The sequence below is a fragment of the Gallus gallus genome, chromosome 6 (genome assembly GCF_016699485.2).
Source record: "Gallus gallus isolate bGalGal1 chromosome 6, bGalGal1.mat.broiler.GRCg7b, whole genome shotgun sequence".
In the NCBI taxonomy this organism is placed as follows: domain Eukaryota; kingdom Metazoa; phylum Chordata; class Aves; order Galliformes; family Phasianidae; genus Gallus; species Gallus gallus.
Window position 1 is genome coordinate 35,410,135 of NC_052537.1, and position 27,803 is coordinate 35,437,937.

The 27,803-nt window shown below is 48.6% G+C and overlaps 1 protein-coding gene across 4 annotated transcripts in view; it reads right to left on the reverse strand.

Annotated features, from left to right (window-relative positions):
- TCERG1L (transcription elongation regulator 1 like) overlaps positions 1 to 23,742 on the reverse strand; it is a 65,467-nt gene extending 41,725 nt beyond the window's left edge. For 2 of the 4 annotated variants that reach the window (XM_040702837.2, XM_421827.8), the window contains exons 1-4: positions 23,499 to 23,742; positions 22,425 to 22,571; positions 21,717 to 21,897; positions 11,183 to 11,347 (exon numbers count right to left, since the gene is read on the reverse strand). In XM_040702837.2, coding sequence (XP_040558771.1) covers positions 11,183 to 11,347; positions 21,717 to 21,807 — 256 coding nt within the window. In that variant the 5' untranslated portion in view covers positions 21,808 to 21,897; positions 22,425 to 22,571; positions 23,499 to 23,742. Of the gene's footprint in view, positions 1 to 11,182; positions 11,348 to 21,716; positions 21,898 to 22,424; positions 22,572 to 22,715; positions 23,035 to 23,229; positions 23,353 to 23,498 lie in introns of those variants that run through there. The other 2 variants (XM_046943202.1, XM_040702836.2) reach the window with 2 other exon arrangements.
- Between the last annotated feature and the right edge of the window lie 4,061 nt (positions 23,743 to 27,803).

The following is a 27,803-nucleotide window of genomic DNA, read 5'->3' on the forward strand; positions in this document are numbered from 1 at the left end:
CCGTTTTACTTTGGGGATGAGACCTTCAGCTGCTGTCCTCCAACCGGGGTTCCCACCAGCCCGAGCCTTACAGGATGACCAACACTGCAGCCCATAATGTGCAGCCATGACTTCTCCCTTCAGAAAAAAAACTCTCAGTATAAACCCTATGAAAACACCACCGCAGGAGAACCCAGGAATCACAGAGTCATCAAGGCTAGAAAAGCCCTCTGAGACCCCCACCCACCCCACCGTGCCCACTGCCCACGTCCCTCAGTGCTGCATCTCTGTGGGTCTGAACACCTCCATGGATGGGGACTGCTCACCCCTGAGCACCATGAGTTTTGGTTATACCCAACCCACTGCACGGCAAGTCCAAAGGCCTTTCTCTAGATTTTCCATTGTCCTTTACCCAAACTCCAAAATCCTCACTCCTTATGTTTCCTACTAGGAAGGCACCACGGCTGTGCCCCAGCTCCCACCACAGGCAGAGCTCCTGCCCCACAGCCATGCTGGGGATGGGCTGATGGTCAGACCTGATGATTTTAGAGGTCTTTTCCAGCCTATTCTATAATTCTATGTACAGGCAGAAGCTCAGCAAATAGTTCAGTAAATCTGCAGCAAAAGCACTAAATGTCAGCACACATCTTCAGCCAAGGAACAGCGATAGGGAAAGACCTCTTCTATCCTTTTTGCTGTTTTGCCTCCTTTCAGCAATCTGCTTTTGTTGCTTTTAATTTCCAGCGGATGAACAGAGAAAGAAATCAAATCAAAGTGACTTCAAAGAGAAGTCAAAAGTTGTCATAAAACTTAAACGTTTACAGCTAAATTGCTCGTTTAGCCTCATATATATCTATATATACCCATATGTAAAGCGTGCTGTATTGTCCACGCCTGTAAACAGCATCAGGGTTAAAAAATAAACAACAGAAACCCAAGGACAGGTCATCAGGAGGCCTCGGGCATTGGCTGCAGAACCCAGTGTTTCTGCAGGAGCTCTACTGCTGCCCACCCACATTCATCATTCAGAAGCTGCTAATTGCAGACTGTTAAAACGCTAATTGCTTTTCAAAGTCTTGCTGCCACATTCGAGATCACAGAGGTTTCCTGATTTAACAGTTCTGGGAGGAATTATTGCTGAGGGCTTTTGGTTCCCTCCCTCCTTGCCTTGGAGGAGCATTTCTGCCCCACTGCCAGCAGCCACCCCCAGGCTATGGCTGAACCCACCTGGAACCACTGCACCTGGCATCAGCAGGGCTGGGCACAGACACCTCCCAGCTCCAGATAAGCTTTCTGACTGCAGTGAGAAAGAACTTCTGTACCGTCAGCATAACAGAGCACTGGCACAGGCTGTCCACACAAGCGGTGGACTCTCCTTCTCTGGAGCGATTCAAAACCCACCTGAACACTTTCTTGTGCAACCTACTATAGGGAACCTGCTTTAGCAGGGACATCTCCAGAGGTCCCTTTCAACTCCTGCAATGCTGTGATAATGGCATTAAAAGTGACACATCTAATAGAAAAATCAAGAGCACTGAACACCACTGCAACCCTTCAGCCCCACATTTAGAAAAGGAAGCAACACAGATCCCCAGGCCTCTACTGGAGCTGCTGTGCCTCTGTCCAGCTGCCTGACCAACCCTGGGCACACACGATGCTGCAGATACTCAGCTCAGCATTGGAGCCCAACTTCAGACAGCTGGAAGATTCCAACCTTGCCCAGAATTTCCTGCACCCTATTCTCAAGACAAACAGTGGAATACAGAAGACATCCAACTCCTGAGCCATTAGGGACCAACTTCCCACCCACAGCCACAAGGACAGAGCTCCCAATCCCCACTCTACTCCGGAAGCTCCAGGGCCCATGGGCACAGATGGGCACCACCAAAGACACCCCTAAAACTCCAGCTCTGGAACAAATCTCAGTATGTTTTACAACAGAGCTTTACAGCATTTCAAGAGAACTTCTGAACAGCTACATATATCAAGTGTGAAATTAGATTCCCTAGTCCTGCTTTCATTAATTAACTCCCTGAACCTATTCCAGTAATCACAGCTGTGCAGCAGTGGAGGTAGGAGCTTCGTGGCCAAGCCAGGCACCGACTCACCTACCTGTCCATGCTAAGCATGGGTGTGTTCCTCCCTTCACAACCAGCACCACCAGCACTGCTGGCCTTGCCTGGCCATCTCATCTTACCCTGCGTGTACACATGGCCAGCACTGTGTGTTCACAGAGGGAATGGACATGGTGTTAAGGATCTGTCCTACAAAAGCAGCACAGAGAGCTTTACCCTTTTCAAAATGATTCCAGCCTCCTGAAACCAAGCAACCCAACGAATGCTTCCCTCTGGAAAGCAAACAATGTGCTAATGACGAAAAACATCCCAGCACCATCCGCCCTGCTAAATTCTCTTAGCCCACAGTAAACAGCATGCACCTGCCAGAGCAAATCGAGGGGAGGACGCAGTGTTTGTGCAACATCACGTGGAAAGCCAAACTGCTCACTTGTTAAAGAGGAATGAAGCCAGGATGCTTGTTTGGAGCCACTCACAGAGCCTGCTGGGCTATATCATCCCATAGATTTACCATGAAAATCAGCTGTGTGTGAAGTGAAAACCGGGCTTTTCTGCTCACTTATTGTCTCTTTATGTTCAAAGACATTTTCCTCTTCTGTACTCAGTCAGAACAACCAGCAGAAGCCAGTATGAGACAGCTCCCCCAGCACATGGACAGCACAGACTTGGTGCGTGCGTCCCCATGTCCCCAACTGTTCCACTCCTCCTGGTGCCACTACTCCATGTCAGGCAGCACAGCAAGCATCCATTAGTTCTGCCATCGTCCCTTACAGAGCCAGACCTAAACAGCACATGGCTGACATTTTAATTAATTACTGATCTATAGAGTAACGTACTCAGTAATACTGGTATGTTAGAATCGGTAACAGATAGACCTGACCTCCCTGCTGTAGAGTTTTTAGAGATTACTTCCCCTTAATTCCCTCTTATAAAAGACACAATCAGGGCACTGCTCTTCAACCTGCAGCAGAACACAGATGAGATGCAACCAATAGATCACAGCAGCATAATGGCTGCTGCGGTTTTCCAGCAGTGGTTCCTGTGTGTTCCTAGGATATGTCAAACTGCACCACAACCATTCCAGCACCACTGGTTCCGCAACCCTCAGGTTGAAAGACAAGTCAGTATGGGCTGATCAGACTGCTCCTCCGTTTCTTCTCACACACATGGACCCTCCCAGCCAAGGGTCCCTGCACCAGGCACTGCAGGGAAGGCCCTGCACCAACTGATGACTCCCCAGTGATCCTCTCACCCTGTCACAAATCAGCTGGAAGCTGCAAGGACTAATGAAAAGTCACCTTTATTCACACAGGATACCTACTGTTATATCTGAGACAAGAGCTAGAGCTACATGAAAGGACAGGATCATAGAATCATACATGATCCCAAGTTGGGTGGGACCCATAAGGACCGTTGAGTCCAACTCCTGGGTGTGAGCCTCGATTTGCACATGGGGAGGTTTAGCTTGGAAGCCAGAATAAATTCCTTCAAAGAAGAGTGGTCAGGCCCTGGAATGGCCTGCCCAGGGCAGCAGTGGAGATCCCATCCCTGCAGGAACAGAGGAGAGGTGTGGACACAGCGCTCAGGGACGTGGCTTAGCTGTGACCTTGTAGTGCCAGGTGGATGGCTGGGCTTGATTATCTCAGAGATCCTTTCCAATCTGAATGACTTTATGAAACTAGGAACTGGAGCATAAGGACGTAAGAACCCAACCAGCAGCATCCCATACCAAACACCACCCTGCTCGGCTGCAGGGCATCCAGCTGAAAGCCCCATCCCTGCAGCCAGCATGGAACAGTAAGGGCAGCAGTGCGAGCCATGGGGCACAACTCGGCCACTCTGAGTGCTTCATTAACACATTCACACGCTCCTTAACACAGTCACATTCTGTAAAACTTTCCTGATTTATTTCCATATGAAATATTTCTCCTTATGAAAACCAATTCCAGCATAAAATCTCAATCTTGTAGTTTAATAGGATGTAATTCTGGAAGAATACAAATTATGCAGCAACAAACCCTTGGAACTTGAACTTGCTCTCTGTCGTATCAGAGCAATTATTTCTGCATGAACCAATCCTTTGTATTGCAGAGAAAAATCTTCCAACCCTTATTTCTAGGAGGATTCATGTTATAAATTACCTTTGGAATTCCAAAGGCAGTAACACAGAAAGTAGAAATGTGGTTCCATCTATGCCCCCCCCATGTGCTCCCACAGCTGTGCAGGCTGAGTGCCTGACATGCAGCATCCCAGCAGCCCTCACCCACACAATGTGTGCTGGTGGCAGTGGGGCTCAGTGTGTGCCAGCAGCAGCTGTCCTGGGGGGGCAGCCAGAACCCCTACCCTGTTTGTAGGAATGCTCCCAGCTCACTCTGGGTGCAGTAAACAGAACAAAATTTGCAATGATATCAATGAAATTCTATTTAGCTACCCTAGGGAAGCATCCACGGCACATTTTAAATTGTGGAATTTAATTAATTTTGCTGATTTATATGCTGGCCAACGAGCTAAGATTCGTTTTACCTCGTTAAATCTATTTACACTTCGATAGCAGGGACAGATTGAGGAATACATCCATCCAACCAGAGAACACCCACCAACACCTGACTTCAGTTACCAACACCATTTGTTTTCCACTGTCTGTCAGGTTAAAGGGGCAGAAATGATGCCTGGGATAAAAGGAAAGCCCAATAACCAAATTCAGTTTCCTGTTTGCTGCTCCTGTAGGCTCCATCACTGCATGTTACTGCTATGGCCCCAAACTGCTGTTTGCACTTTGTTTTCTTTTGGATAAACTTCCCAGTCAGAATAGCAATACCACTTTAACTTCCAGTGTTAAACACAATAGCATCCTTGAATTAAACTGAAACATGCCTTCTTAGACTGGCATTCACCCAGCGAGCTCACTGTTACGTCAGACAAACTACCCAGGCTGCTGATGACATCAGCTGCAAACCAGTATCCCTCCTGCTGCATCTTCCCAACTTTCACATGGACTTCAGCAAAACATGCTCCTTCTCCCTGTTCTGAGCACCTCATTTGAGTTGGAAGGGTCCTTCAAATGCCATCTACCCTCACTACCCTGAAGGAACAGGACCTGTAGCCCCCAGCAGTACCAAAGCAGCAGTTCACAACGGATGCCTTTGCACCATCCTACCTTGAATCACTTTGCATGGCAGCACCATCACACGCTGTAGCTTTATTAAGTCCTGGAAGCGCATACAAAAGCACAAAGTTCCATTGAAGGCCACCCAGCCCTGGGCCATCACTCATCCTGCCGGGACAATTTTGTCCTTGCAGCCATTTGGCTTTTCCTCCTCAGACTTCTGCCACCCTTGTACTGAATCAAGATTAGCTACGGGACTGCTTTAATAAACAGAATCTCAGCTACATTTCAGCCTGCAATAGAAAAAATGGGAGCTGAAAACTCTTCCAGGAGGAAAACAATGCCTCCCAGCTGACAAGGAGCAGCACTGACTTACGTGCACTGCAAGGTGTGGGCAGCAGAGCCCAGTGCCCAGGGCTGAGCCAATGCCTGCAGCCACCCCCCAGCCTGCCAATCCAGGGGCAAATGCTCTGCAGGTATCTTAGCACTGCAGATGTGTTCCTAACCCCTGAAACGTGATTCAAGCTCTCCACAGCAGCATCCCGGCATTGTCTGTAGGAAAAATAAAACACAAAACCTATTGCTTGATTTAACAAGTGGTTAAACATACAGTAAATTAAGTCTGACTTTTATGACATTTACCAAGCAAACAGTTGGGCACGAATGGAAGGATTCGGGTTGTTTGCCTTTGTGGCTACATGGGCTATTTAATTAAGTTCTTGCTATTGTCAGTACCTTGATACGGCTTTCCAGGCACTGAAGCAGCATTCCCTCCTGTCCCAGCAGAATGATCAGCCAAAGGCCAGGGCCCACCCCAGGGCCAACCACTCAGTCCCACAGAGCCCTGCCTGGCAGCTGAGCATTCCATGCTTCTCAGAGATGTACGACCCAGCAGGAGGCAACTGGCACTCATGGGAACGGGTTAGTTCACAAACTGCTGTGCTGTACGTGCATGGCTTCCCTCACACGTGCCAACACAGATATAAAGCTGAAAAGTAATTTTATGCTGGATATTAGCTCAAGCAGGAAGTTATCACTTTAATAACTATAAACATCCATTTGCTTGCTTCGTTACACAGCATTAAAGCTGGGCAGATCATTTACAACTAGCTCGTTAGAACTGCTCTGTGCACCAAGATGAGTGGTTGTTACTGCTAGGCACACAGGAGCCCAGGAAGGAGGAGGGAAGCTTCCCAAGTATGTCAGTGCCACACTTCTGCTTGGAATACCTGGAATTGCTCCTTTGGTGATCTGCAAGCATTACCTCTTGCTCCCCTAGGACTATGAACTCCCGTGCTGTATCAGCTAGAGACTTTTGTCTTGCCTGGGCCACACTGAGTGAGGAGGAATTGTCTGAGCTTCATATAAAACATTTACTATAGTTAATGTATAAAGACAATGAAACTTTTAAAATATTTTTAAGTGTAAAAAGAAAACAACAAAAACATAAAGTTGGACACCTGCGATGCTAAAAGACAAACACACACAAGGCAAATTGCCATCACCATGGGGCCAGCACAGCACAGCCCCACAGCCCCAGGCACAGAACAGGACAGGCCTCACCTCTCCATTCAATTATTGGCTAGGAACCAATTTCCACATCCCCCTCCATGCCCCCCAGACAAAGCAGTGGGGAGGGCAGCACTCCAGCACAATCGGCAGCCATCGCCCTCTGCTACAGAAGAAAAACCCTTTTCCCCCCCAAGATAACTGAGTAATTGTTGTTATGAAAACGTGTTTTGTATCAGCACAATTCGCTAATGAAGCAAGCTGACAGACACATGAAGGAGCATGCAGAAAGCTCTGGCACCGAGAGGTGTTTTGAACATACAACGTTGCTTGGCCACTAAGTTACTGATAGGAAAAATACTTAGTCACTTCCCAGCTGTTCCGTGGCAGGCTGAACCATTAAATGTAAACCATTAAATAATTCTGAAAGGAAGAGAACAGGTGGCAAATGGCTTCTATGGCAGATGGTGTCTTTTTTAATATTTGTACTGGCTGCTAATTTACAGAGTCCATAACTGCACGCTCATACCTTACCTTTTCCATTTGAATAATTAAGAAATGGGATGTGAAAAAAATAAATCCCCTAGCTTCTAATGCAGTAGCCATAAAAAAGGCATTTGAGATTACCAGCCATCCCATACCTGAAGCACCACATAACTCTACATTCTAGCACTTTATTGCCTTTTTTTTTTTCCTAAGAGAGAGTCCTCTTCAAAGCCTTGGCTTGATAGCGCTGGAAAATTAAGTTCTCTCCTTACCAGCAGAGCAGATGAGCCCAAGGATGCAGCACAGATCGCTGCATAGCTGCCTTCCGCGAGCTTTTATTTGGTCTTTATGTTAACGCTGGCACAAAACCCACATTAACAGCAAGGATGGCATTAAACATTTAGACAGAACGTATGAGCAGAACCACCAAGAAAAGGGAAAGAGGAAGAAAGGAAGGACTGACCTAAAACTGAGCTCTGGTAGCATTTCTGGATGGTTCTCCATGTTAGCTCACTGATGTTAAACCACCTGCCCCAAAGTGCTGCAGAAACCACAGAAACACTCTGCTCAGTTTTCTCACCATGACGACGACCAGAGCTCTGCAAAGCAGCTCCACACTTGCTGAGTGCAGACTGTTTACCCAACGCTACCAGCTTCTCCAAGCAAGGGGGAGCAAAAGTGCCACCAAACAAAAGAACTGAAGCTCAGTGCTCTCTGGGATACCAAACCTTTGCAAAGCACAAGGTGCACCCAAAGCTTGAGGTGCCACATACCACCCTGTTGGGTTCACCCTGCTGGCTTTGTCTGCTCAGGGATAGCTTTTTCCCCAGGGATAAGGAGTTTTCTAGCAGTGAGAATAGGGCACTTCTTTCTGTTCCCTCAAACCCAGAACGGGGCATTGGCCACCACTGGCTTTGGCTGGAATTCCCTTTCACCGCTTAAAGTACAGTGGTGCCAAGCGGTTATTCTGTCACAGCAGAAGTCCCTAAAAATTACAGCTTTAACTGCTTCCAGATGACCTGTAATGATATTCAGGACATCCATCATTAGAAGTTGGCAAAGTCACCCTTTCCTTTGGTACTGCCTTTAGGACAGAAGCCTACACTGTGACAGACAGCAAATGAGCAATGCATCCAATGCCTCTGCAAATACGCAGCAGCTGCACTTCAGAGCTGTACCACCGGCCTCGTCTGGTGTGGTTTGAGACAGAAAGGAGAACATGTGGAGGCTGCCCCGTACACTGCAGCTGCTGGGAGGGACACAGCAGTGGTGGTGAAGTTGGTGTAACTTGGAGGAACAGAATGGTCAGTGGCCAAAGGCAGCTCAGCTTCACTGTTGCTGTACAAGTTAACGACTGGGAAAGCCTCAAGAAAGAATAATTGAAAGTACAGATAATGCCAGGCATACAGTGGGCTTTAAAGCCTGCCTGCCTTTCAGCTAAAAGCATCATCATGCTGACGTTATTAAAGACAACTCATGGATCTCAAAGAAAAATAGATATGTGAGAGAACATTATCCATGGACCCTGGGGCGGCTGCATTCCTCTTGCTTCATATATGATTTATAAACTAACCTGGTAATTAATGAACTTCCTATGTTCTCCTTGCTGAAAGTTTATGTGAGACAATGTTCTTAGAGTCATAGAACCACAGAACTGCTCAGGCTGGAAAAGCCCTCTGAGACCCCCAACCCCACCCGCCCCCCCGTGCCCACTGCCCACCCCTCAGTGCCACATCCCCGCAGCTCTGAACACCTCCATGAACAGGGACTGCCCACCCCCGGGCAGCTGTGCCAGCGCCTGGCCGCTCTCTGGAGCAGACGTTGCTCTGATAGCCAACCTGACCACCAATTGTTCCTTCCCTCCAAGTTACATCAACTCCATCACCCTCTGCTGCACATCTCCCAACAGCTGCAGTGCACAGCAAGCCTCCCCACTCCACGTTCTGCTACGGACTTACCCCGTACATCTTTCTCCCTCTTTTCACTCACACCTATCCCAATCCTGATTCATTCATTAGAGCTCATGAAAAGTCCCGTTCATTACTTTCCTTTCTTCCCAGCTCCCAGACCTCGCCGCCATCCTCAGTGCTCCGCCGCAGCTCAGGAAGCTTTCCATCAAGCTCGTGTTGACAAAGATAATTTAAAGTGAACACCTCAGAGTCCTCTTCACCATGAGCACAATAAAAAGGAGTTTCATAAAAATGTTTTATGTAAGCCTTTGCAAAGGAAATAGCCAGCCCTCCAGAGAGGATGATTAATAGAGAAAAATGGTTAGCTGAATCTCGAGTTTATTTTATATGTGCCGGGCATTTCCAAGCTTTCTTTCCTAAAAAGCTGCTATATATTCCGTAGGAGAACACACCCAGAAGCGTGTGGTGTACTGTGAATGATTGATAATGGGCTGATTGCTCAGGCACTCAGAGCATGGTAGTTGATAGCCTATCACACAGTCATTCGAAAGGAAAGCAACAATTATCATGGCCTGACATGTTTATCACGGCAGAGCCAAGCCACTTATCTTAACGCTATGGCTCCTTGATATTATAATATTCTATCGTGTCTAATACAATTCATGCAGGGCTCAGTGCTGCAGCTGTAAATCAGAAGTCCTGTGACTGCTTCTCCCAGGAATGCTTGAGCATCTCAATACAAGGAAGAATACATCTAGCATCTAATTTATATTTCAGTACGGATAAAGAAGGATTCTCCTACCCTCCGATTCTCCTGTAAGACGCTCACTTTCAGAGAGGTAAAGTGATCTCTGTGGGTCAGGCAGTTCCTCATGGGAAGCCCTCAGCTCCCACCCCATGGCAGCACCTACAGAGCTCCGTGCTGTGCTGGCAGGATGCTCCTTTGTAACAGTTGGAAGACCGTATCCCTGTGGGGACATTGGCTCTTCACACCCTGCAGTGCTTCCCCAGCAGCCATTTATCTGCACCGTTCTGATGACTGCTCAATGGGAACGATAATTACAGAGATCCATTTCTCATGTGAAGATTTCATCTGAACAGCCAATATCGTAACTGCATACTTCCTGTCAATTTCAATCTTGCTGCGTTGTGCTGCGTTACACTTCAAGTACCAAAAAGATGGAAAAGGCACCAAAATTACATTTTTAAACTTAATTGGAACTCAGTTTCAAAAATATAGCCCTAAGCATCCAAAGCACAAATAGCTCCAAAAATGACCACAAAGACCCAGAACAGAAGACTCACACAGCAGTCAGGGATGCTACAGAGCCCCCCAGGTAGCACACACAGTGCCAGGCAGAGGAAACAGTAGGTTTTGCAGTGACCAACCACAGGCACATCATCCATACCCAAACCTGCATGGAAGCATGCAGAACCCAAGGCTACATTCCTCTAGCAGGCTTTGTAAGGAAGCAAACTGCTTGTACCCCAAACATTATCACTGAGTTCTGCTCTCTGGTGACAGCGACAGGGCTGGAGCACAGAGCCGTGGCAGTTGGGGTTGAAGGAGTTAGAAGAAGGCTGTGCCTCAGAGGGCGGTGGGCACATCCGCAAGCTGCCGGAGCTCAGCAAGCACTGGGACATTGTGACTCTCAGCCATAGTGTCCAGGGTTGGTTGCTGCTATGTGGGACAGGGGCTGGACTCAGTGACCCCTGGGGGTCCCTTCCAACTCAGGATGCTCTATAGTTCCATCCCTCTATATCTACAGACGCCTTTTGACTGCCAATGTAACAACCACCCCACTACCTCATGGGCCCAGCACCATTAGGACCACATTTCCTTCCCAAAGGTGACAGAGGATGCAGCTCAGTTCACATACAGCCCACCACTGTCACAGTATACTAAAAAAGTACTAACAAGCACAAACATTTAACGCATGCTATCAGAGAACACCTGTAAGCAGTACCAGAGAAGACAATTTAATCCCAGGTGTGTGTGCTTACACAGCAGCTGCGTGCTTGCAGCTACCAAAGCACAGCAGCAGGACGCACACAGAGGCTGTCCGTGCTGCAGAGCACACAGTGCTTCTTCTCCACACCGACCCAAGCGACCTTACCTGGGAATGGGGACCCCAGCACCGGGATCCTGAGGGGTGAGAGGGTAAGCAGGCGGCACTGCGGGACGCTGGATGGAGGTGGTCCTGGGGGGGCTTCAGCCTCCACTGCCAGCAGCGCCAGGCTTGGGGGGCTGCCCACTGGGCTGGGACCGCGCCGGCAGCCACCTGCAGAGAGATGCAATTGTTTCATTGGGATGGACGTAAGGATGCTTCCAGCATTCTGAATTAAAGGCAACACAAACACACAGAACATTCTTAACCTCGCCTCCAACATCATGAGATAGGACTGTAGAACGGCTGAGGTTGGAAGGGACCTTAATGAACATCTGCTTCCTACGTGATCACAGAGTCATAGAGTTGCTCAGGTCAGAAAAGACCTTAAAGATCATCAAGTCCAACCACAGCCTAACCATACTGCCCTAACTCTAACAGCCCTCCACCAAATCACGTCCCTGAGCACCACATCCAAATGGTTGTTAAACACATCCAGGGATGGTGACTCAACCACCTCCCTGGGCAGCCCATTCCAGTGCTTAACCCTTTCTGTAAAGAAGTGTTTCCTGATATCCAACCTAAACTTTCCCTGGCACAACTTAAGGCCATTTCCCCTCATGCTGTCACCTGTCAGCAGTGAGAAGAGACCAACCCTTCTCTCACTGTAAGCACCTTTCAGGTATTGGAAGAGATCAATAAGGTCTCCCCTCAGCCTCCTTTTCCCCAGACCAAACAGCCCCAGTTCCTTCAGTCTCTCCTCATAGGGAATATTCTCCAAGCCCTTCACAAGCCTTGTTGCCCTTCTTTGGACCTGCTCCAGCAGCTCCATGTCCTTTCCGTACTGAGGTGCCCAAAACTGAACACAGTTCTCACAAAATCTTGCTAATATCTTTAAGGAGCACTCACAGCAGCACCACTGATGGCTGGACTTAATGACCTTGAGGGTCTTTTCCAAACTTAAGACTCTAAAAAAAGGAAGTTGCTTTTCTTGCAGTGCCTTGGGCAGTGCTACAGTGTTGGCACCATGGCCCCAGCCCCTCTTGCTGTTGTTCTTCCAGAACTCTGAGCTTTGAACACCATGTGTGAGAATACAGCCTTACAACCTGAAGGGACAACACAAGGCAATATTGAGTGATGTATAAGCTGTGCAGAGTTGTTAAATTTAAATGAAAAACCTCAATAACAGAAGAAGCCAAGCAGTTGAACGTATTGATCGGTATTCACTTCATCTGCCATGGTTCATAACGATGCACAAACACCCATATCTGACTTCTGCTAAATAAAAGCTGTCTGATTTTAGATCTGAATATCTGTGTTACCCATTACATTAACCAGACATTAATGCTACCTGTTGGACTGCTGCCCTGCTCCATGATGCAAACACCTCAGCTGTACAAGCTTCATGTGCAGGTGTCTTCACCTTGAGCACATGCCATGCAGAAACTTCATACAATCATAGAATGGCTCAGGTTGGAAAGGGCTTCACTGTCCTCTGAGTGAAGAATTTCCTCCAAACACCCAACTTAAATCTCCCCTCTTTCAGTTTAAATCCTTTCCCCTTTGTCCTGCCACTATAAGACTACCTTGAACAGGAACTCAGCAGCTGCCCACCAAATGCAGGCTCAAACTCACTTCTGAGTGCATAACGTTTACCTTGATGTCTAAGAAGCTGAAGGGGAAGACCTTTGGAGCTCAATCTTGGCTAAATATGTTAAATAAACAAGAAAATGAGCAGCAGAAAGTCTTAAGGAAAAACCTCATTTGACAAACACCAGCTGTTACTCCCTCTACACTGAGCTATGTATTCAAAAATTAAGCAATCATTAGCTTATTATGTTATTTAGCAAATGTTTTCAGCTCATGTGGAAATGCTTCAGGCACTGAGAGCCAACTGTAGCCGAACACAAATCCCTGCTTGATCACAGCAGACATTTCCTCAATCTGTTGGGTTTTCTGCACCTCTGCATCACTGCCGAGACAGTGCCCGGCCCTGGGGGGCTCAGAAAGCACCAAGGGGCACCACTGCCAGCTCAGCAGTAATGATTGTCCCCTAGAGAAGCCCCACCACTGTCCTACTCCAGGCAGGGGACACAGCCCAGCCCCATCCAGCTCTGTGGCCAGGTGCCCTGTGTGGCCCTTCAGACACCTGGATGCTCTCGCTGCCAAGCATTCCTGTTCTCTGCTCTGAGGTAGGGGAAAGCAGTTCTGTGCTTTTGGAAAGGAATTTGTTCCGCTTACAGCTAATTGGGGCTCTTGAGGCTATTCTCTTCACTTTCAGCAGCTCTGCTTCTCAATCTTACAATAAACAATTATTTGCCAACAAAACAAGCTCTCCATGTTAGCAAAACAGAAGTCAAATATTTTCAGTAAGCAGCATTAAAAAAGCTCAATTATTGCTACTGGATATCAGCTCCAAAAGGAACCCATTTCAGTACCTGTATGTGCAGTAATACAGCAGGAGTGCAGGAAAAGAAACACCAACAAACAATATCAACATTTTAATCATTCCACCATGGATAGAAGAAAAATAGGTTATTGTCCCACAGTCACAATGCAAATACCCAAAGACCTCATGGTCTGATTACTCAGACTTTTTAACAGTGTTTGCATTCATTCACCTGAGAGCAACAGCAGGTGTTGGTTGGGTTCCACGTCCTATCTGTATGAGATCACTGCCTGCAACCCAACCACCTTCAGTGGGAGCAACCAACTGAACACCTTCTGCAACGCTTGGAAAACAAGTGTTGCATGGAGAATTACTTTCCTGCTGGCATCCTGTAGGGTACATGAGCAGAAAGGTTGTTCACTTCTGCACTGATCCTTCTTTTGGAGAACATGCACATCCCCCAAAGAGCTGAGCAAAGCAACAGAGCAACAGAATCCCGCATTGCCAAAGTTTTCCGTGAGTACAGCTGAGTAGAAGTCCTGGAGCAGGAGCTAGCAGGCCTTCCTCATTAAAGTTTCACCAGCTCCGTTATTAAAGTTTCATCAGCCAGTTGAAAGAGAAGTTTGGGTGATTTCCCCACCTTTGATGCAGCTCTCTCTCGCTCTCTCCTACTAAATAATTCCACAACACAAGGATACCCCTGTAATTGTTAATTCTGGAGCATGTCACTGCCCGGGGTCACCACGTGCCTTTCACTGAACCCACTGAACAGCACCCCTCCCAAGAGGGGGATCCCCCAGCTCAGCCTGCCCCATAGGCCACCTCAGGATCGTGCTCCTCAGGACGAGGGCACTTCTTCAGCCATCGACAGGGTGGAGGAAAGCAGCTCTTCACAGAAACCAATCCCAAATCACTGGGAGAATTTCCACAAACTTCTGGAAAGGGTTCTGTTTAGAATCACACTTAATGACTGTTCACTTGAATTTCAAGAACCAAATGCCTTGCAAATAGGAGTAAAAAACTCTCATCAAGATACCCTTGAGGGGGAAAAAATATTCTTACCAGCGGCTTTTTTTCCCAAATCTGTTTTTGCCAAGGCATGCTCCATCCTGAGCAGCTGCCTGCCAAAACAACAAAACCCACATTGATGCTCTTCCCCAGCATGCCTTCTCAGTGCCTCTCCGGCAGAAGTGGGGGAAGACACGTGAGGAGGGCAGCACACCTTGGTGTGCAGCTCCTGGAAGCACAGAGCAGCTGAACGAGCAGTGGGGGCACTCAGAGGTAACAAATCAGAGGTGGTGAAATGCAGTGATGGAGATGGAACACAGCAATGAGTCCACTGCAGTGAACAATGTCTGACCTCCAAACACTGGCTGCCCACAGGAGATCCCAGATTTTGCCATCTGTGTAGAAAAGGCTCTACATGCACAGATATGTAAGTTTCTGTTATAACTTTCTTTTATTACAGCACAGCATCATTTAGGTAAGCTTGCTAGTTGCATCCAGGTCTCTGTTCTGCATCCAGAAGATCTGTTTTCACATGGCAGATCCATGCTTGTCAGCTTCACAACAAACCCTGATTATTATTACATTCTTTCAGCCTGTTTCTTCAGTTCTGCCTACAGGAAAACATTTTTCCCCAAAGAAAACATGAGCGTCTCCCAAAAGACCCAAATGAAAGAAGGAAAAAAAAAAAAATCAAACAGGCTTTATAAAGACCTCCTACAAAGTTCGGAGGAATTTTCTGTTCTCCTTTCTGGGTGTTGTGATGAAGAATTAACTTTCTTTAAAGGAAACCTGTTTGACACAAGTGGAGTTCCACTCCCAAGTGCTGATCTGCCTCTTCCCAGAGAATTGGACACCAAACACATGGGACCAAGCAACGCTCAGCTTATATCAAAGCTTTCCTTTCACCAACAGTTCCACATCAACATCACCGAAATGACCTTTGGTAGTTTAGGAAAAGGACTCAAAACTCAGTTTCCAAAGCTGCAAAACCCAGTTACAGAGCAGCATCCTAAGGGATTTGCAATACTTGCCATGTATGTTTAAGGTAGTAAATATTTGGAAGGCTCCCAGTGGGCACGCATATTATAAAGGCTGTATGAAAATAAATACCAATTAAATTGAGATTGATTAAATGTTTTCATTGGAGAGCCAATGAAGTTAGTAACACTGAGGCCTTAATCCTCACCTACAGAGGGCTGCATACCATTACCAGTTCTTTTCAAAGCAACAGTTTCCTTGTTTGTTTTCACTTCTATTCATAAAACAACTAACAACCTGCACCTGCATCCTTGTCTCTAGATGACCTTTAAGATCCCTTCCAATCCAAGCCATTCTGTGAGGCTCAAGCTGGTTTCCCCCCATCCCAGCCCTGGCCTCAGGATCCCTGCTGGTTTCTGGGCACCAGTACCACTGCACAGCCCATCCACTACTCAGTGTGCCACATCCAGGCACTGCATGATCCCAGCTGCTGCTTAAAAAAATGAAGAAGTCTATCATTTGTGATCGCAAAGACATTCCAGAACTGTTTACTGAATCACAGCCGGTGCTGCTTAAACCAGCTGAAGGCAGAAGGAGGGTTTATTAGCAGACAGTAACACTGACAGTGGATCTCTCAGGTCTAGTCCATCAGCTTGGGACCCATTCTGCAGCATAGGGTTGCCGCTTATTGCACCAGCCTGAAGGCAGTAAATCTGGACACACAGCACAGATGTCACAGGATGCTCCTCGGTCAGCTCCTGCTGCTGGGCCAGGGCAGCAGGCAAGTGTTGGAGCACAGCCCTGGGACTGCCTAACCTGGCTGCAGGCAGCTCAGCACTCTGGCAACAGCCACCACAGAGCACTCATCACCACATCTAAAGGTGTATGGAAAAGCAATCCAGAAGAACGAAGCATTTGAAGGGTGAATTTATTGTTTACTATCCCTTATTCCCTTTCCCTTCCGTCTGTAGAGTCTTTAAGAGGAACAAAACAAAGTCTTTTACTTGACAGTTCTTTATTAAACTTATTAGGCTGTTATCAGTATTAAAACTGACAACTGTCTCTTGATAGGAAAAGAGAAGAATGTAGTTGAAATGAGCTACAGTGACTGCTGCTGTCTGATCACCCCTCCCTGAAGACAAGCCATAAAAAGGAGGGAACGGAATAACAAAACCTGCATGGAAACACCTGATTTATGCTTTGGATTCATTCCTCCCAGAGCCCTGGGCTCCGGCAGATTACAGCACTGCTTTTTCAGCTCCTTTCTAGTGCTGGCCAGCTACACAAGGTGTGCGTTAAAGCACAAGGGAGGAACAGAGTACGACAAACGTGGCCTTTCACTCGAGCTGAATCACTTTTTCTCTGCTTTCATAGAGTAGGATAGAATAGCTCGGGTTGGAAGGGTCTTCAAGGATCATGAAGCTCCAACCCCCTGCTGCAGGCAGGGCCACCAACCTCCGTATGTAATACCAGCCCAGGCTGTCCAGGGCCCCATCCTACCTGGCCTTGCATTGGGCATCTCCAGGGATGGGGCATCCACAGCCTCTCTGGGCAATCTGCTCCAGCATCTCACCACTTCTTGGTAAAGAACTTAAGGAAAACAAGCAGAGAATTTGCTCCACCTGAAAACATTATGTAAGCATTTACAGAGAAGGAAATGGGAAGCATTACGTACACCGAGCCCACTGCTTCATATCAGCACGCTGTTTGAGCATCTAATCAGATGTATCGCTCAGTGTGGGCACTACAGAGGGCTTAGCTGGCCACAACTGGCCGCTTCCAACAGAACACTGACTTCTCTCATCAGCAAAGCACACTCTGGAACTAATAGGTTTGAGACCTGAGGACAGAGACATGGTTGCTTCTTGGCTAATTCTCTCATGTCACTTCTTCACATGCCAGCACTCACTGAAGTGCACTCTACAGGCACACCAGTCCACCTGCAGGGCAACACCGCCCCACCACATGGCAGGCCCTGAGACCACTCATGATTTTAACTGGAGTTCCAGGTGCTTCTTGCAAGGAACTCAGTCTTGTTTGTTTGTTTTAAATCAACAAATGCTTGGAAGGCCTACAACACATACATTCATCACACCTGCATTTATACTTGCAGAATTCAGATCTGGGAGCACCTGCTGGCTCTGCTACCTGAACTGTATGTGGTTTGTGATTTCAGGTGCTGAGCAACTTGAAGCAGTACTTATCAATCAATACCACGAAGCAATGGGTTGACTTAAATAGCGCATTTATCCTAATACAAAGAAAAACATATTGATTTTCCCATCTTCTGAAGCCAAAAGGGAGGGGAAAAAAGTGTACAGCCTCTTACATTTGTAACCCAGTATTGCATATGTCTGCCAGTAAAAGCACCACTGACTGCTCACTTCTATGCCCACATGCAATAAATAACAATACAAAAACCAACCATAACTGCCTCTGCAAATCAGTGAGAGGGATCAGTTTCTTTATAATGGTCTCAGGACCAGGCAGGACAACATTACAAAGCAAGATGGAACGACAAGCCTTTTCAATAGGCATATTGTAATGCAGCCTCATTTGTATAATTGAAGTGAAAACTAGCTGGTCTTAACTGGAGCTAACATTTGTACTCGATTTGGGTAGATAAAACAGAGAGCAACAAAAAGCACAGGCTTAATAAAGCCAGAACTTCAGGAAGGCTGCAACCAGAGTCAAACGTTCCCAAAGGTTTCATTGAGTGCTCCTCCCTGAAGTGCCTGAATGAAGAGGGCTGTGTAACATTTCAGGGATGTTCGGTTCCCACACGGCTGCTCCGGGATTACAAACTGGGAACTGTAGCACGTGCCTGTTAAATACAAAAGTATCCAATCTGAGATGCCCCAAAGCTATCTGCTTATATCCGCAAACTTAAAGCCTGTGCTCAGTGCTTTCCAGCTGTTTGGAGAGGATTTGTGAGTGGAGTAACCCCCTTGGCAGCCCCCGCAGACCCCACACATCTTCCATTCTCCAGGTCTCATTCATTCTGACTTCCATAATTCTGGGTCTTCACTTCCTCCACCGTTACCATTCTACCACCAACACGTTCACCTCCAGGCTGCCTCAGCCCCACCTTCTGCCAGCTCTCCCATTCCTTGGTATCCAAGTTAGAGTATCCAGGGGGATACAACGGCCCACCAGAGGGCTACAGCTTTTCTCCCAGTGGCACAACCAAGGCTCCTTTCCGCAGGCCAGCACCACTGGGATGCACAGAAGGATGCCACGAGGCAGGCAACTCGTGCTTCACATAACCCAGAGCTGTGCCTGCAGCTGCTTCTCCCCATGGGAAGCTCAGTGTTGAAACCTGAGTTACTCAGTGCAAAGCAGTCCCAAAAACCCCCAGGAGCAGCGAGCTGCAGTGCGTTCGGGAAGGCTTCCAGGGAGCTCCCCCAGCAGGGCAGTGCCAGACAACACAGCTAACGTGGGCATGTTTGAGTTGGGTCCAAACGAGCCACAGCTCCAACCGTGTGGCACTGCACAGTGCAGCAGACAGAAACCTTAATCTTTCCCCTGCACAAATACTCAAGCGCTGCCTTCTTCCAATAGACATAAAACAAGCTATCATTTCTAGGTAGGAAAATAAAACACCATTATTCACTTTGGATACCCAAAATTCTAAGTAAATAAATTCATGCTCTGTAACATACTGGAGAATTATACGGAAAACACCACCTCCTAGTAGCTGGCACTGGTACTCACAGCTGCAAATTTACGTGCATTATCATTCACCAGATGTCAGTGCTTCACATTCCTTTATCTTTGTAACACTGCTGATAAATTGAGAAAACAATTATATCATTACTGATAACTGCAGAAGGCAAACCTGCCTGTGCGATGGGCTTTCAGAATGAACACGGCCACGCAGCCTGCTAAAAGCTTATTAACTTCTCAGTTTAAGCCACTTACCTGAGCAATTTGCTCTCTGTATTTTTATTACTTTTCATATTAACCGTAAAAATTATACACTAAATACTTCAAGTACTACCATAATGCTTCCTCGGAACTTTAAGTGTGCTTGGAAGCAGCTTCTCATCCAGGCTGCAGTGCATTGGTATTATAACCTCCCATTCTTGCAGCAGTGTCATAAATGTACAGGTTTGATTTCATGAGCTCTGGAGCTCACCAACTGCTTAGGATGGCACTTGATTATCATCAGCCAGACACATTGATTGCATCAATGCAAGTTAGCCAGGGGTCCTCATGCTCCTGAGGAGCAGGGCAATAAATGCTGAGCATGCTGCTGGAGGAGGAGCAGGAGCCCATGCCATGCTGGGCTGCACACAGCCAACAGCCCAGAAGGTGGTGGAAAAACAATCAAGAGATGGAAAGCGGGGGGAGGCATAGCCTAAAACACGTTAACAGGTTGCCCAAGGAGGCTGTGGATGCCCCATCCCTGCAGGCATTCAAGGCCAGGCTGGATGTGGCTCTGGGCAGCCTGGGCTGCTGGTTGGCGACCCTGCACATAGCAGGGGGTTGGAACTGATGAGCATTGTGGTCCTTTGCAACCCAGGCCATTCTAGGATTCTATGATAAGACAAAGAACAACAGTGCAGCATCACTGCACACCAAGTCCTGTCTGAAAGGTAGGCAGCAGCAGACAGGCTTCAGAGCAAGGAAAATCATCATTCAGTATAATTCTACCAGAAACCCTGCTCAGCAAGACACTCTGAAGAAAATGGATCGGCTCCAGTTTGATCCATCTCAAGCTCTCATCACAACAGCACTGACTGTGCACATATCGTTCACTGGAAACAAACCCTTTACAGACAACATAGTTCCCTCAGGATCACTGATGTGCAACACACTGCTCTGCTAATCCACCACCAGGTAGACTCGCTCTTTATGTTTGACGTATTATGTATGTACTTCAAACTCTCCACATTCACTGCATCACAAGATCTGACAGTTCAGGACAGAGCTCTCCCCATGCTCAGCAGAACAGCACACACAAGCCAGTGTGTAAACCCAAGCCAGCTCAGCAGTTACCAGGCTACCAACCCACCTGCCATGCATGCAGCTACGCAGAACTCCTCCTTCACCATTGCATTTGTCATTAAAAACACACTTCGAACAATGCAACACAGCTCAAATATTCCCTGTGTGACAACAGAACAGATTTTCAAGCTGTGGCACTCTTATTTATGACCGCTCTCATTCCCAACAGAGAGATGCTGCACTACAGTGGAGCATCACTCAATTCTGGCAAGAGCAGAGCACGGCTTTCCATAAAGGACTGCTAGAAACATCCCAGCACAGAGCTGATCTGCGCTGTTCGATGTGCTTCCATTCTCAGCAATATTCATTGCTCATTAATCAATATGGCAAAGCAACCCAAACACTCATCTCTTCCAGCACCCTCTCTGTCTTAATGCAGAAGCACAGAGCTGCCTGCACGCTGCGCAGCTTCCAAAGACAGAGCGCTGATCATAGCATTGCCCACAGAAACTCACCAGAGAACATTACCTGACACCTAAGGAACACAGGAGCAGAGACAGGAAGCCATTAAGAATACCCCAATTCTGAATTTCAGGAGCTAAGTTGGTTCTTTCAGTATTGGCAGTGTTTGACTTCCTAACCTTCTCTGTGAGACGGCCGCTGTCTCAGATTAACATCGTAGCACAGAGATTGGGCTTTGGAGCAATACATTTTCTGTTCTTGGAATTCCAAGTACAAATGCCAGCTTTTCTGTTAGCAGCTGTGTTCTGCAGATTTATGTCCTTTATTTAATAAATACCACTGTGCACAACTGAGTTTTAATGAGATGACCGATCAGTTACTGTCCTCTGCTGATAGCTGTCTATGGAAACCACATCTCATTCCAAAAATGCACAGCAAATAGGAGAATCCTGCATGAACTGCATCGGTCTTTTTTGGTTGGTTGGTTGAACACAAACCCATAACCTTGGGGACAGCTCACCCCATCATTCTGGAAGCAGACAACCAGTTACAGAATTATCTGTTGCAATCTCCTTCAATTAATACATTCTTGTCATTCTTCGGAAGTAATTTAGGGGATGAAAAGCTCTCTGCCATCAAGGTTCCAGATCAATCGGGAGAGCTTCAGATGAATGGAATGAAACCCTTACTTTAGGAAATGGCTCATTCCTCTCCTGAGCTGCATGAATAGCAGTAAATACTCAATTATTTACTAACCTGGCATCAGTGGAGGTGCCAGAACCACTGTGGGAAGAGGCCTGGAGGCAGGAGCTGGCCTGGCAATGGCCATAGCCACTTGATTTGTCATTAGCAGAGCCTTCTCATTTCCCTGGAAGAGACGTGATTCCTCAGGATGTATCCACGCCGAATCCAGAGCAAATGCATTGTTTAGGTATATCTGTCCAACACAAATAAAGGAACGTTAAGATTTGAGAGACTTTATTCTCACTTCCATCCCTGAGCTTTTGTTTTTAACTCGTTATTACTGCATGGATAGGATCTCAGCCTGGGGACAAACACCAGAACAGACTGACCGCTGCTCTGTAAGTGAGGACAGCACTCAGCTGATCAGTTCAAACCCAGCCAGCCCTGAACACAGGTCAGCTAAAGCAGCATCACCAAAAGAAAACAAGAGCTGGAGCCATCGGTGCCTCTGACACAGCTTCTGCAGCACAACTCCATCAGCAGCTCACAGACTGCAGCCGCCTCCTCCTCTGTTTTATCCTTTGCATAACTTCATGGAACCAAAGACATAGCGCTGCTGGAGCAGCCTTCTGCACATATCAACCCCACAGTATTTCTTCTCCATGCAGTTTCCCTGGACAAACTACTGCCCTCTTGCATGCAGGCACTGTTTACAAAACCAGAGATATTTCTCAGCTGCTATAGTTTATGAGCATCACCATTAAACACGACCAGACTTACTTTGCAGCTCGGCAGCCTTTTATCTATCCAGCCCTTCCCAGCATGAGGTGGAACCGCAGATGTGTACACAGGAGGAAAAACAGGCACAAATTCCACACCGGATGACGGTGAAAATCCAACGACTGGAGAATGAGCTCCAAATATCCACTGCGGGGGCAAAAAAAAAAAAAAAAAAAAAAAAAAGGCAGGAAGTTAACAGAAGGGTTTTGCCCCGAGCAAGTCAGTGCTTCCATCAACTCCCAGCCGCCTTCGGGGTGACTGCATTGAATTTCAAGCCTCAGCCAAACGCACATTCGTACTCCCCCGGCCGTCGCTCGGGGAAGGATGCGGTGCTGCCCGACTGCCGGCAGCGCTCCGCTCCTCTCCGCTCCGACGGAACCCCGAGCACAGAACAGCCGGAGGCGGCTTCGGCGGTCACCCCCAGGAGAGAAGGAGAGCCAAAGGAAAAGCAGGCAGCGTACTTCTTGCTGAGGGGCTCACGCGGAGCTCAGCCCCCTCCTGCCGCTGCCGGGACCCCGCCGCACACCGACTGCCGCTTCGCTTCGCACTTCTGTTCTAACGTTACGAAGGGAGAGGTACAGCTACCGGCGCTGCTGCCGCTCCGCCTGCTGTAGCAGGGCAACTATTGCAGCCCAAGCGCGATCTGAAGCGCAGTCCCAATTACTCCCAGTGCGGCAGCGAGAAATAACCGAAAGCCCGGCGGGCAGCGCTGGGCTCGGCGGGGAACTCGGGAGCGGAACGAGCCTCTGTGCACGGGGAGCGGTGCTCGTATCGCTGCGCGTCCTCCTCCCTCATCTGTTCTTACGGAACGCGCCGCACGCGAACGGCGCCTACGGCCCGACAGCAGAAACCCACGGACCCCGAAAGGCGAAAAAAAACCGACCACAAACCCAAACAAACAAAATAAAAGCATTGCGGGTTTCCCACCCGATGGAAAATCCCCGTGCCTGGGGCTCGAAGAACCTCTAGCGGCCGCTGCCCGGCACGGCACGGCACCCGCAGGGGCTCTGTCGGAGGCACCGCGCAGCCCCGAGCGGCCGCAGCGCCCGGCGAGGATCGGCACGGAGCCGTTACCTGCCCGTGGAGCGGCGGGGGATGCTCGGCGAGCAGCGGCAGCAGCGGCTCGCAGGGAACGGGCCAGCCCACGGCCGGCGCCGAGAGCAGCAGCGGCGGGGGGGGCCGCGCCGACCCTCAGGAGCCCCGGCACGGCCCACGCCCAGGGGGGCTCGGCGGGCCACAGCAGGGGCGGCGGCCGTTTGGCTGCGGGAGCCGGCAGCATCCTACATGGCACGGGGCTGCGCCGTGCCCGCCGCCCAGTGAAACTCCGCTCCGCGCCGGCAGCCGACGGCGGCTCAGGCACCGCCCCGCCGAGAGGCACCGCCCGCGCAGGGAGGAGCGGGGCGGAACCGCAACACGGAGCTTCGGGGCCGTGCGGAGGAAGCCGCGACGTGGCGGCTCGGGGCAGCTTCGAGGGGGGGGAGGACGGTCCTCACTCCGAGCCTGAAGCGAGATTTCCGCTGCACGAGTCTGCAGAAGGGCTTTTTGACACGAAGCCGCGCAAAACGTATCCCAGGTTTTGGCTTTAAAGGCGATGTTACGCGAAGATGTACTCGGTGTGGGTCTCCGTTGCCACGCGGATACCGCTGGCCCGGCAGCAGCCCGGCTCACCTCCCCAGCGGCAGTGCAGGGCTCCTGCTGTGGGCTGCAGAGGAGTAGCGTTCACCTGCCTTCCTTAACAACAAAACCCTCGCCCGCAGGAACACAACCCATTACTGCCATTGCTGGTGGCAAAAGGTGTTTGGGAAGGCCAGGTGTGGTGGAGGCTGACCTCTGTGGCACTGCTCAGAGGGTCGGGGTGACCCCCACCACAGCACATCATACCACATTACATCACACCCCACCTGTTGTGCTCTCCACTTCTGCCAACGTGAAAGAACAACTGCTTAGACTTTAGGAAAGCCTGTAGCAGTGTCTCCCTTGGGACCCCTCTGCAGAAGCTGCAGCCCACACGTGGGGCAGCCATGCTCATCACTGGGTGCAGAGCTCACTGAATGGCCAGGCCTATGGAGCACTGAGCAAGGCTCCATCCAGCCGGCCACAATGGGACAACGCTAACATCATGCAGATGTCCATAGGCAAATTGGAGGCTTTTAAGAAACAGTACGGAAGAAAGTTAAAGGCCTTAAAAACTGAATTTTCATGGGCTCATAGAGTGGCTTGGGTCGAAAGGGATCTTAAAGATCATCCATTTCAAACCCCCTGCCTCTAATCTGATTTGGTGCACTGAGGGATTGGGTCTCTCGTGGCTGTGAATGACCTCAGTAAAGTGAATTCCTACGTTTTGAAGCCAAGTTATTGGGATGTGTGGTTAAACACAAAACTGGGGAAAATGCATCGCTTACAATCCCCCTTAGAGAGATCTGGGAAGTACAGATTTGAGTAACCTACAAAGTGACAGAAATCAGATAAAAAGAAACACTTCCAAATGTTTTAGTGCTGGGTTATTCTATTTTAAACACAAAAATCTTGCCGTGGTAATTGTAACTGAACAGAAAAACAGAAATATAATGACAGGAAAGATGGTTGTTTCCTATGAAATGCAATAATCTCAGAGTAGAATTTGTCTTAAATGGAGCAGTTCATCTACAAAATACCGACCATAGCAGCAAATTGTGTTATATTTGTCATAGCCGCTGAGGATTTGAAATTCAGAGGAGAGTTTGCAGGCGTTGAGCGGCTGTTTGTGCCCATTGCCCTCTGCATTCAGAGCAGCTCCCTCCCCTTGTGGGTACAGCCCTGTGTGACAGACCGAAGGCAGCAGCAGGGCTCCCAAGCAAGCAGGAGCACCCACTGCGTGTGCAGAGCCAGCTGGGTGCAGCTGGTGCTCGTGTCCTTTCAAACACACGCACAGGTGCCCTTTTTCACATGGAGAACTGAGCAAATTTACTTCCTGGTGGTGCGAGGGAGGGTGGGCAGTCTTAGTAAGTACTTCACAAACGTGAGTTGGGAAAGGTTGTACGGGTAATGTGATCTCAGAAAGCCCAAGCTCACTCACGTCAGTTAAAGCTGGAGTGCTCCTGATAAGAGACTTTCTATCACCTGGCTAAACACATGCTCACAAGAACAGCTGCTCTTTCTCTTCGAATTCCTTATCTTACAGGTTAAAAAACGATTCAAGCGTTGCTCTGGCGCTGCCTGGAGCTGGGGAAGCCTTCGGGCATCTCCCCGTCTGTGTGGATGGCAATGCTGTGACAAGACCCCGCGCCAGGGGCTCAGTCTCCCCCGTTAGGCTCTGGATATAGTCGTGCTGTGCTCTGCTTTTCCTGGCCAGGCCAGCGAGCGGCAGTGATGCTGAGTTGGGTTTACGCAGCGAGGGATGCAGCGGAGCGCCCAGAAGCAGCGCCGGGGCGGTGAAGCACCGCAAAGCTCCGGCGGGCGGCTCAGCTCAGCCAGCCCGGCACTGCGAACAGCGCGCCCGTCAGGGAAGGCTTATTTAAGGCTGTGTGACAAATGGGAGAATTAGAAGGAAAAACCCATAGGGGAAACAAGTGTCTGGAGCGAAACTTTTTTTTTTTTTTTTTTTTTTTTTTTTTTTTTTTTGACTCGTAATTTCAGCTTAGAAGTGCTCTGGGGGGCTGTGGGAGCGCTCCGGGCTGTTAATCATCCACACGTGGTGCACACATTACTCCCTGAATACCCTGAAGAGTGCTTCGGGTCGCCCCAGAGTCAATTCAGCCCTAAAACAAAAGGTTGAGGCCCATCATCTTCATTTTTAAGTCTAGAAAAATGGATCTGTAATACGCAAAAAGGGACCCCCTTCATTAACATCTAAACTGCAGACATTTCCTACCGAGGATATTATTAAGTGCCCTTTCTACTGGGTTCTCTCAATGGGAAATGGACGCTACTCGGTAATGACTGACCATTCTAATGGTAACGCATCCTGCTCCTCTACAGGACAGGGGACCTAAATCTCCTTGCTGGCACAGCAGCCATCAGAGGCACAAACACCAGTGGCTGCGATGAACAGAAGCAGAGCTCTGCCTGCAGGTGTTCTGCACAACTCCAGGCACAGAGCTATGCAGACACGTAGATGTGAGCGTGCCTGCAGAGGTTCGCACTGCCCAGTCCCAGCAGAACCGCGTGCTTCAGCAGATGCCGAACAAACAAACTCCTCCCTGCTTCCCAAACGCTATCTGAGGCTCCCTGCTACCTTTGCCAGCGCCTGCCTCCCACGTTAACCTGCTCATTTTACGCTGTGCAGAGGGGTTAGAGAGAGCAGAGGAAATCTCAGCTGCCATCTCTGCTATCTGGAGCTGTCTCATAAAGCAAGCACGAACATAAGCAGCTTTTTCTCCTCAGGTACTAAACCATCCGATTCACTCTCCTGCAGCACTACAGCAATCAGGAGCCCCATCTCAGGAGCTCTTATGTCTTCCAAGCAGAGCTGCCAAAGCATCCAGCCAAACAAATGACCCAGCCGGTGATTATTCTGTTGAGTTTTCTCATAACGACGAAGACTAATAGTCTTTCCCTGGGGTTAATCCCTACCTGCTGCATCAGTCATTTGTTTCCAACAGTGGTAAACAGCAAATCCATCAGAAACTGATCAAATAAACCCCTGATGCACTTAATTGTGTGATACCGTGCTATGATGGAAAATGAGCTCTGACTCCAACTAACCATAGGATCATAGAATGTCCTGGGTTGAAAAGGACCACAGTGAACACCTCGTTCCAACCCCCTGCTGTGTGCAGGGTCTCCAACCAGCAGCCCAGGCTGCCCAGAGCCACATCCAGCCTGGCCTGGAACGCCTCCAGGGATGGGGCATCCGAACCTCCTTGGGCAACCATCAGCTTTCAACCTGTAGCATGAGGATTGATTGTCTCTATGTCTTTTACTCTACCTAGCAGAAGTACAGATGTTATTTTTTATCCTCATATGCAGCTTACCTAAAGCTTTGACCAATCCCTTTTGGAAAAGATGACTACCAAACTCTAGTCCCTCTGTATGGGGAGGGATTAACCCCAGATCATAGAATGAATCATAGAATCACAGAATGGCCTGGGCTGAAAAGGACCTCGATGATCATCTAATTTCAACCCCCTGCTATGTGTGGGGTCGATGCCTGAAGCAGTCAGGTTCTCATGATTTAGCTGCTGATGCCCACGGGGAGGTGGGAGGATATACACGGTCCATGAGAGTGGTGAGTGGTGGAACAGCTCCCATGGCTCCTCAGGGCACCACTCTGTTCTCTGCTGAACATGTTCCTCAAGGCAGACACATCAAATGAAAAATCCTGAAGTGACCTTTTAGATCTATTCCTGTAATGTGAAATAACCACGTACTCTTTTTTTGCTGAATCCCATTGATTTCCAT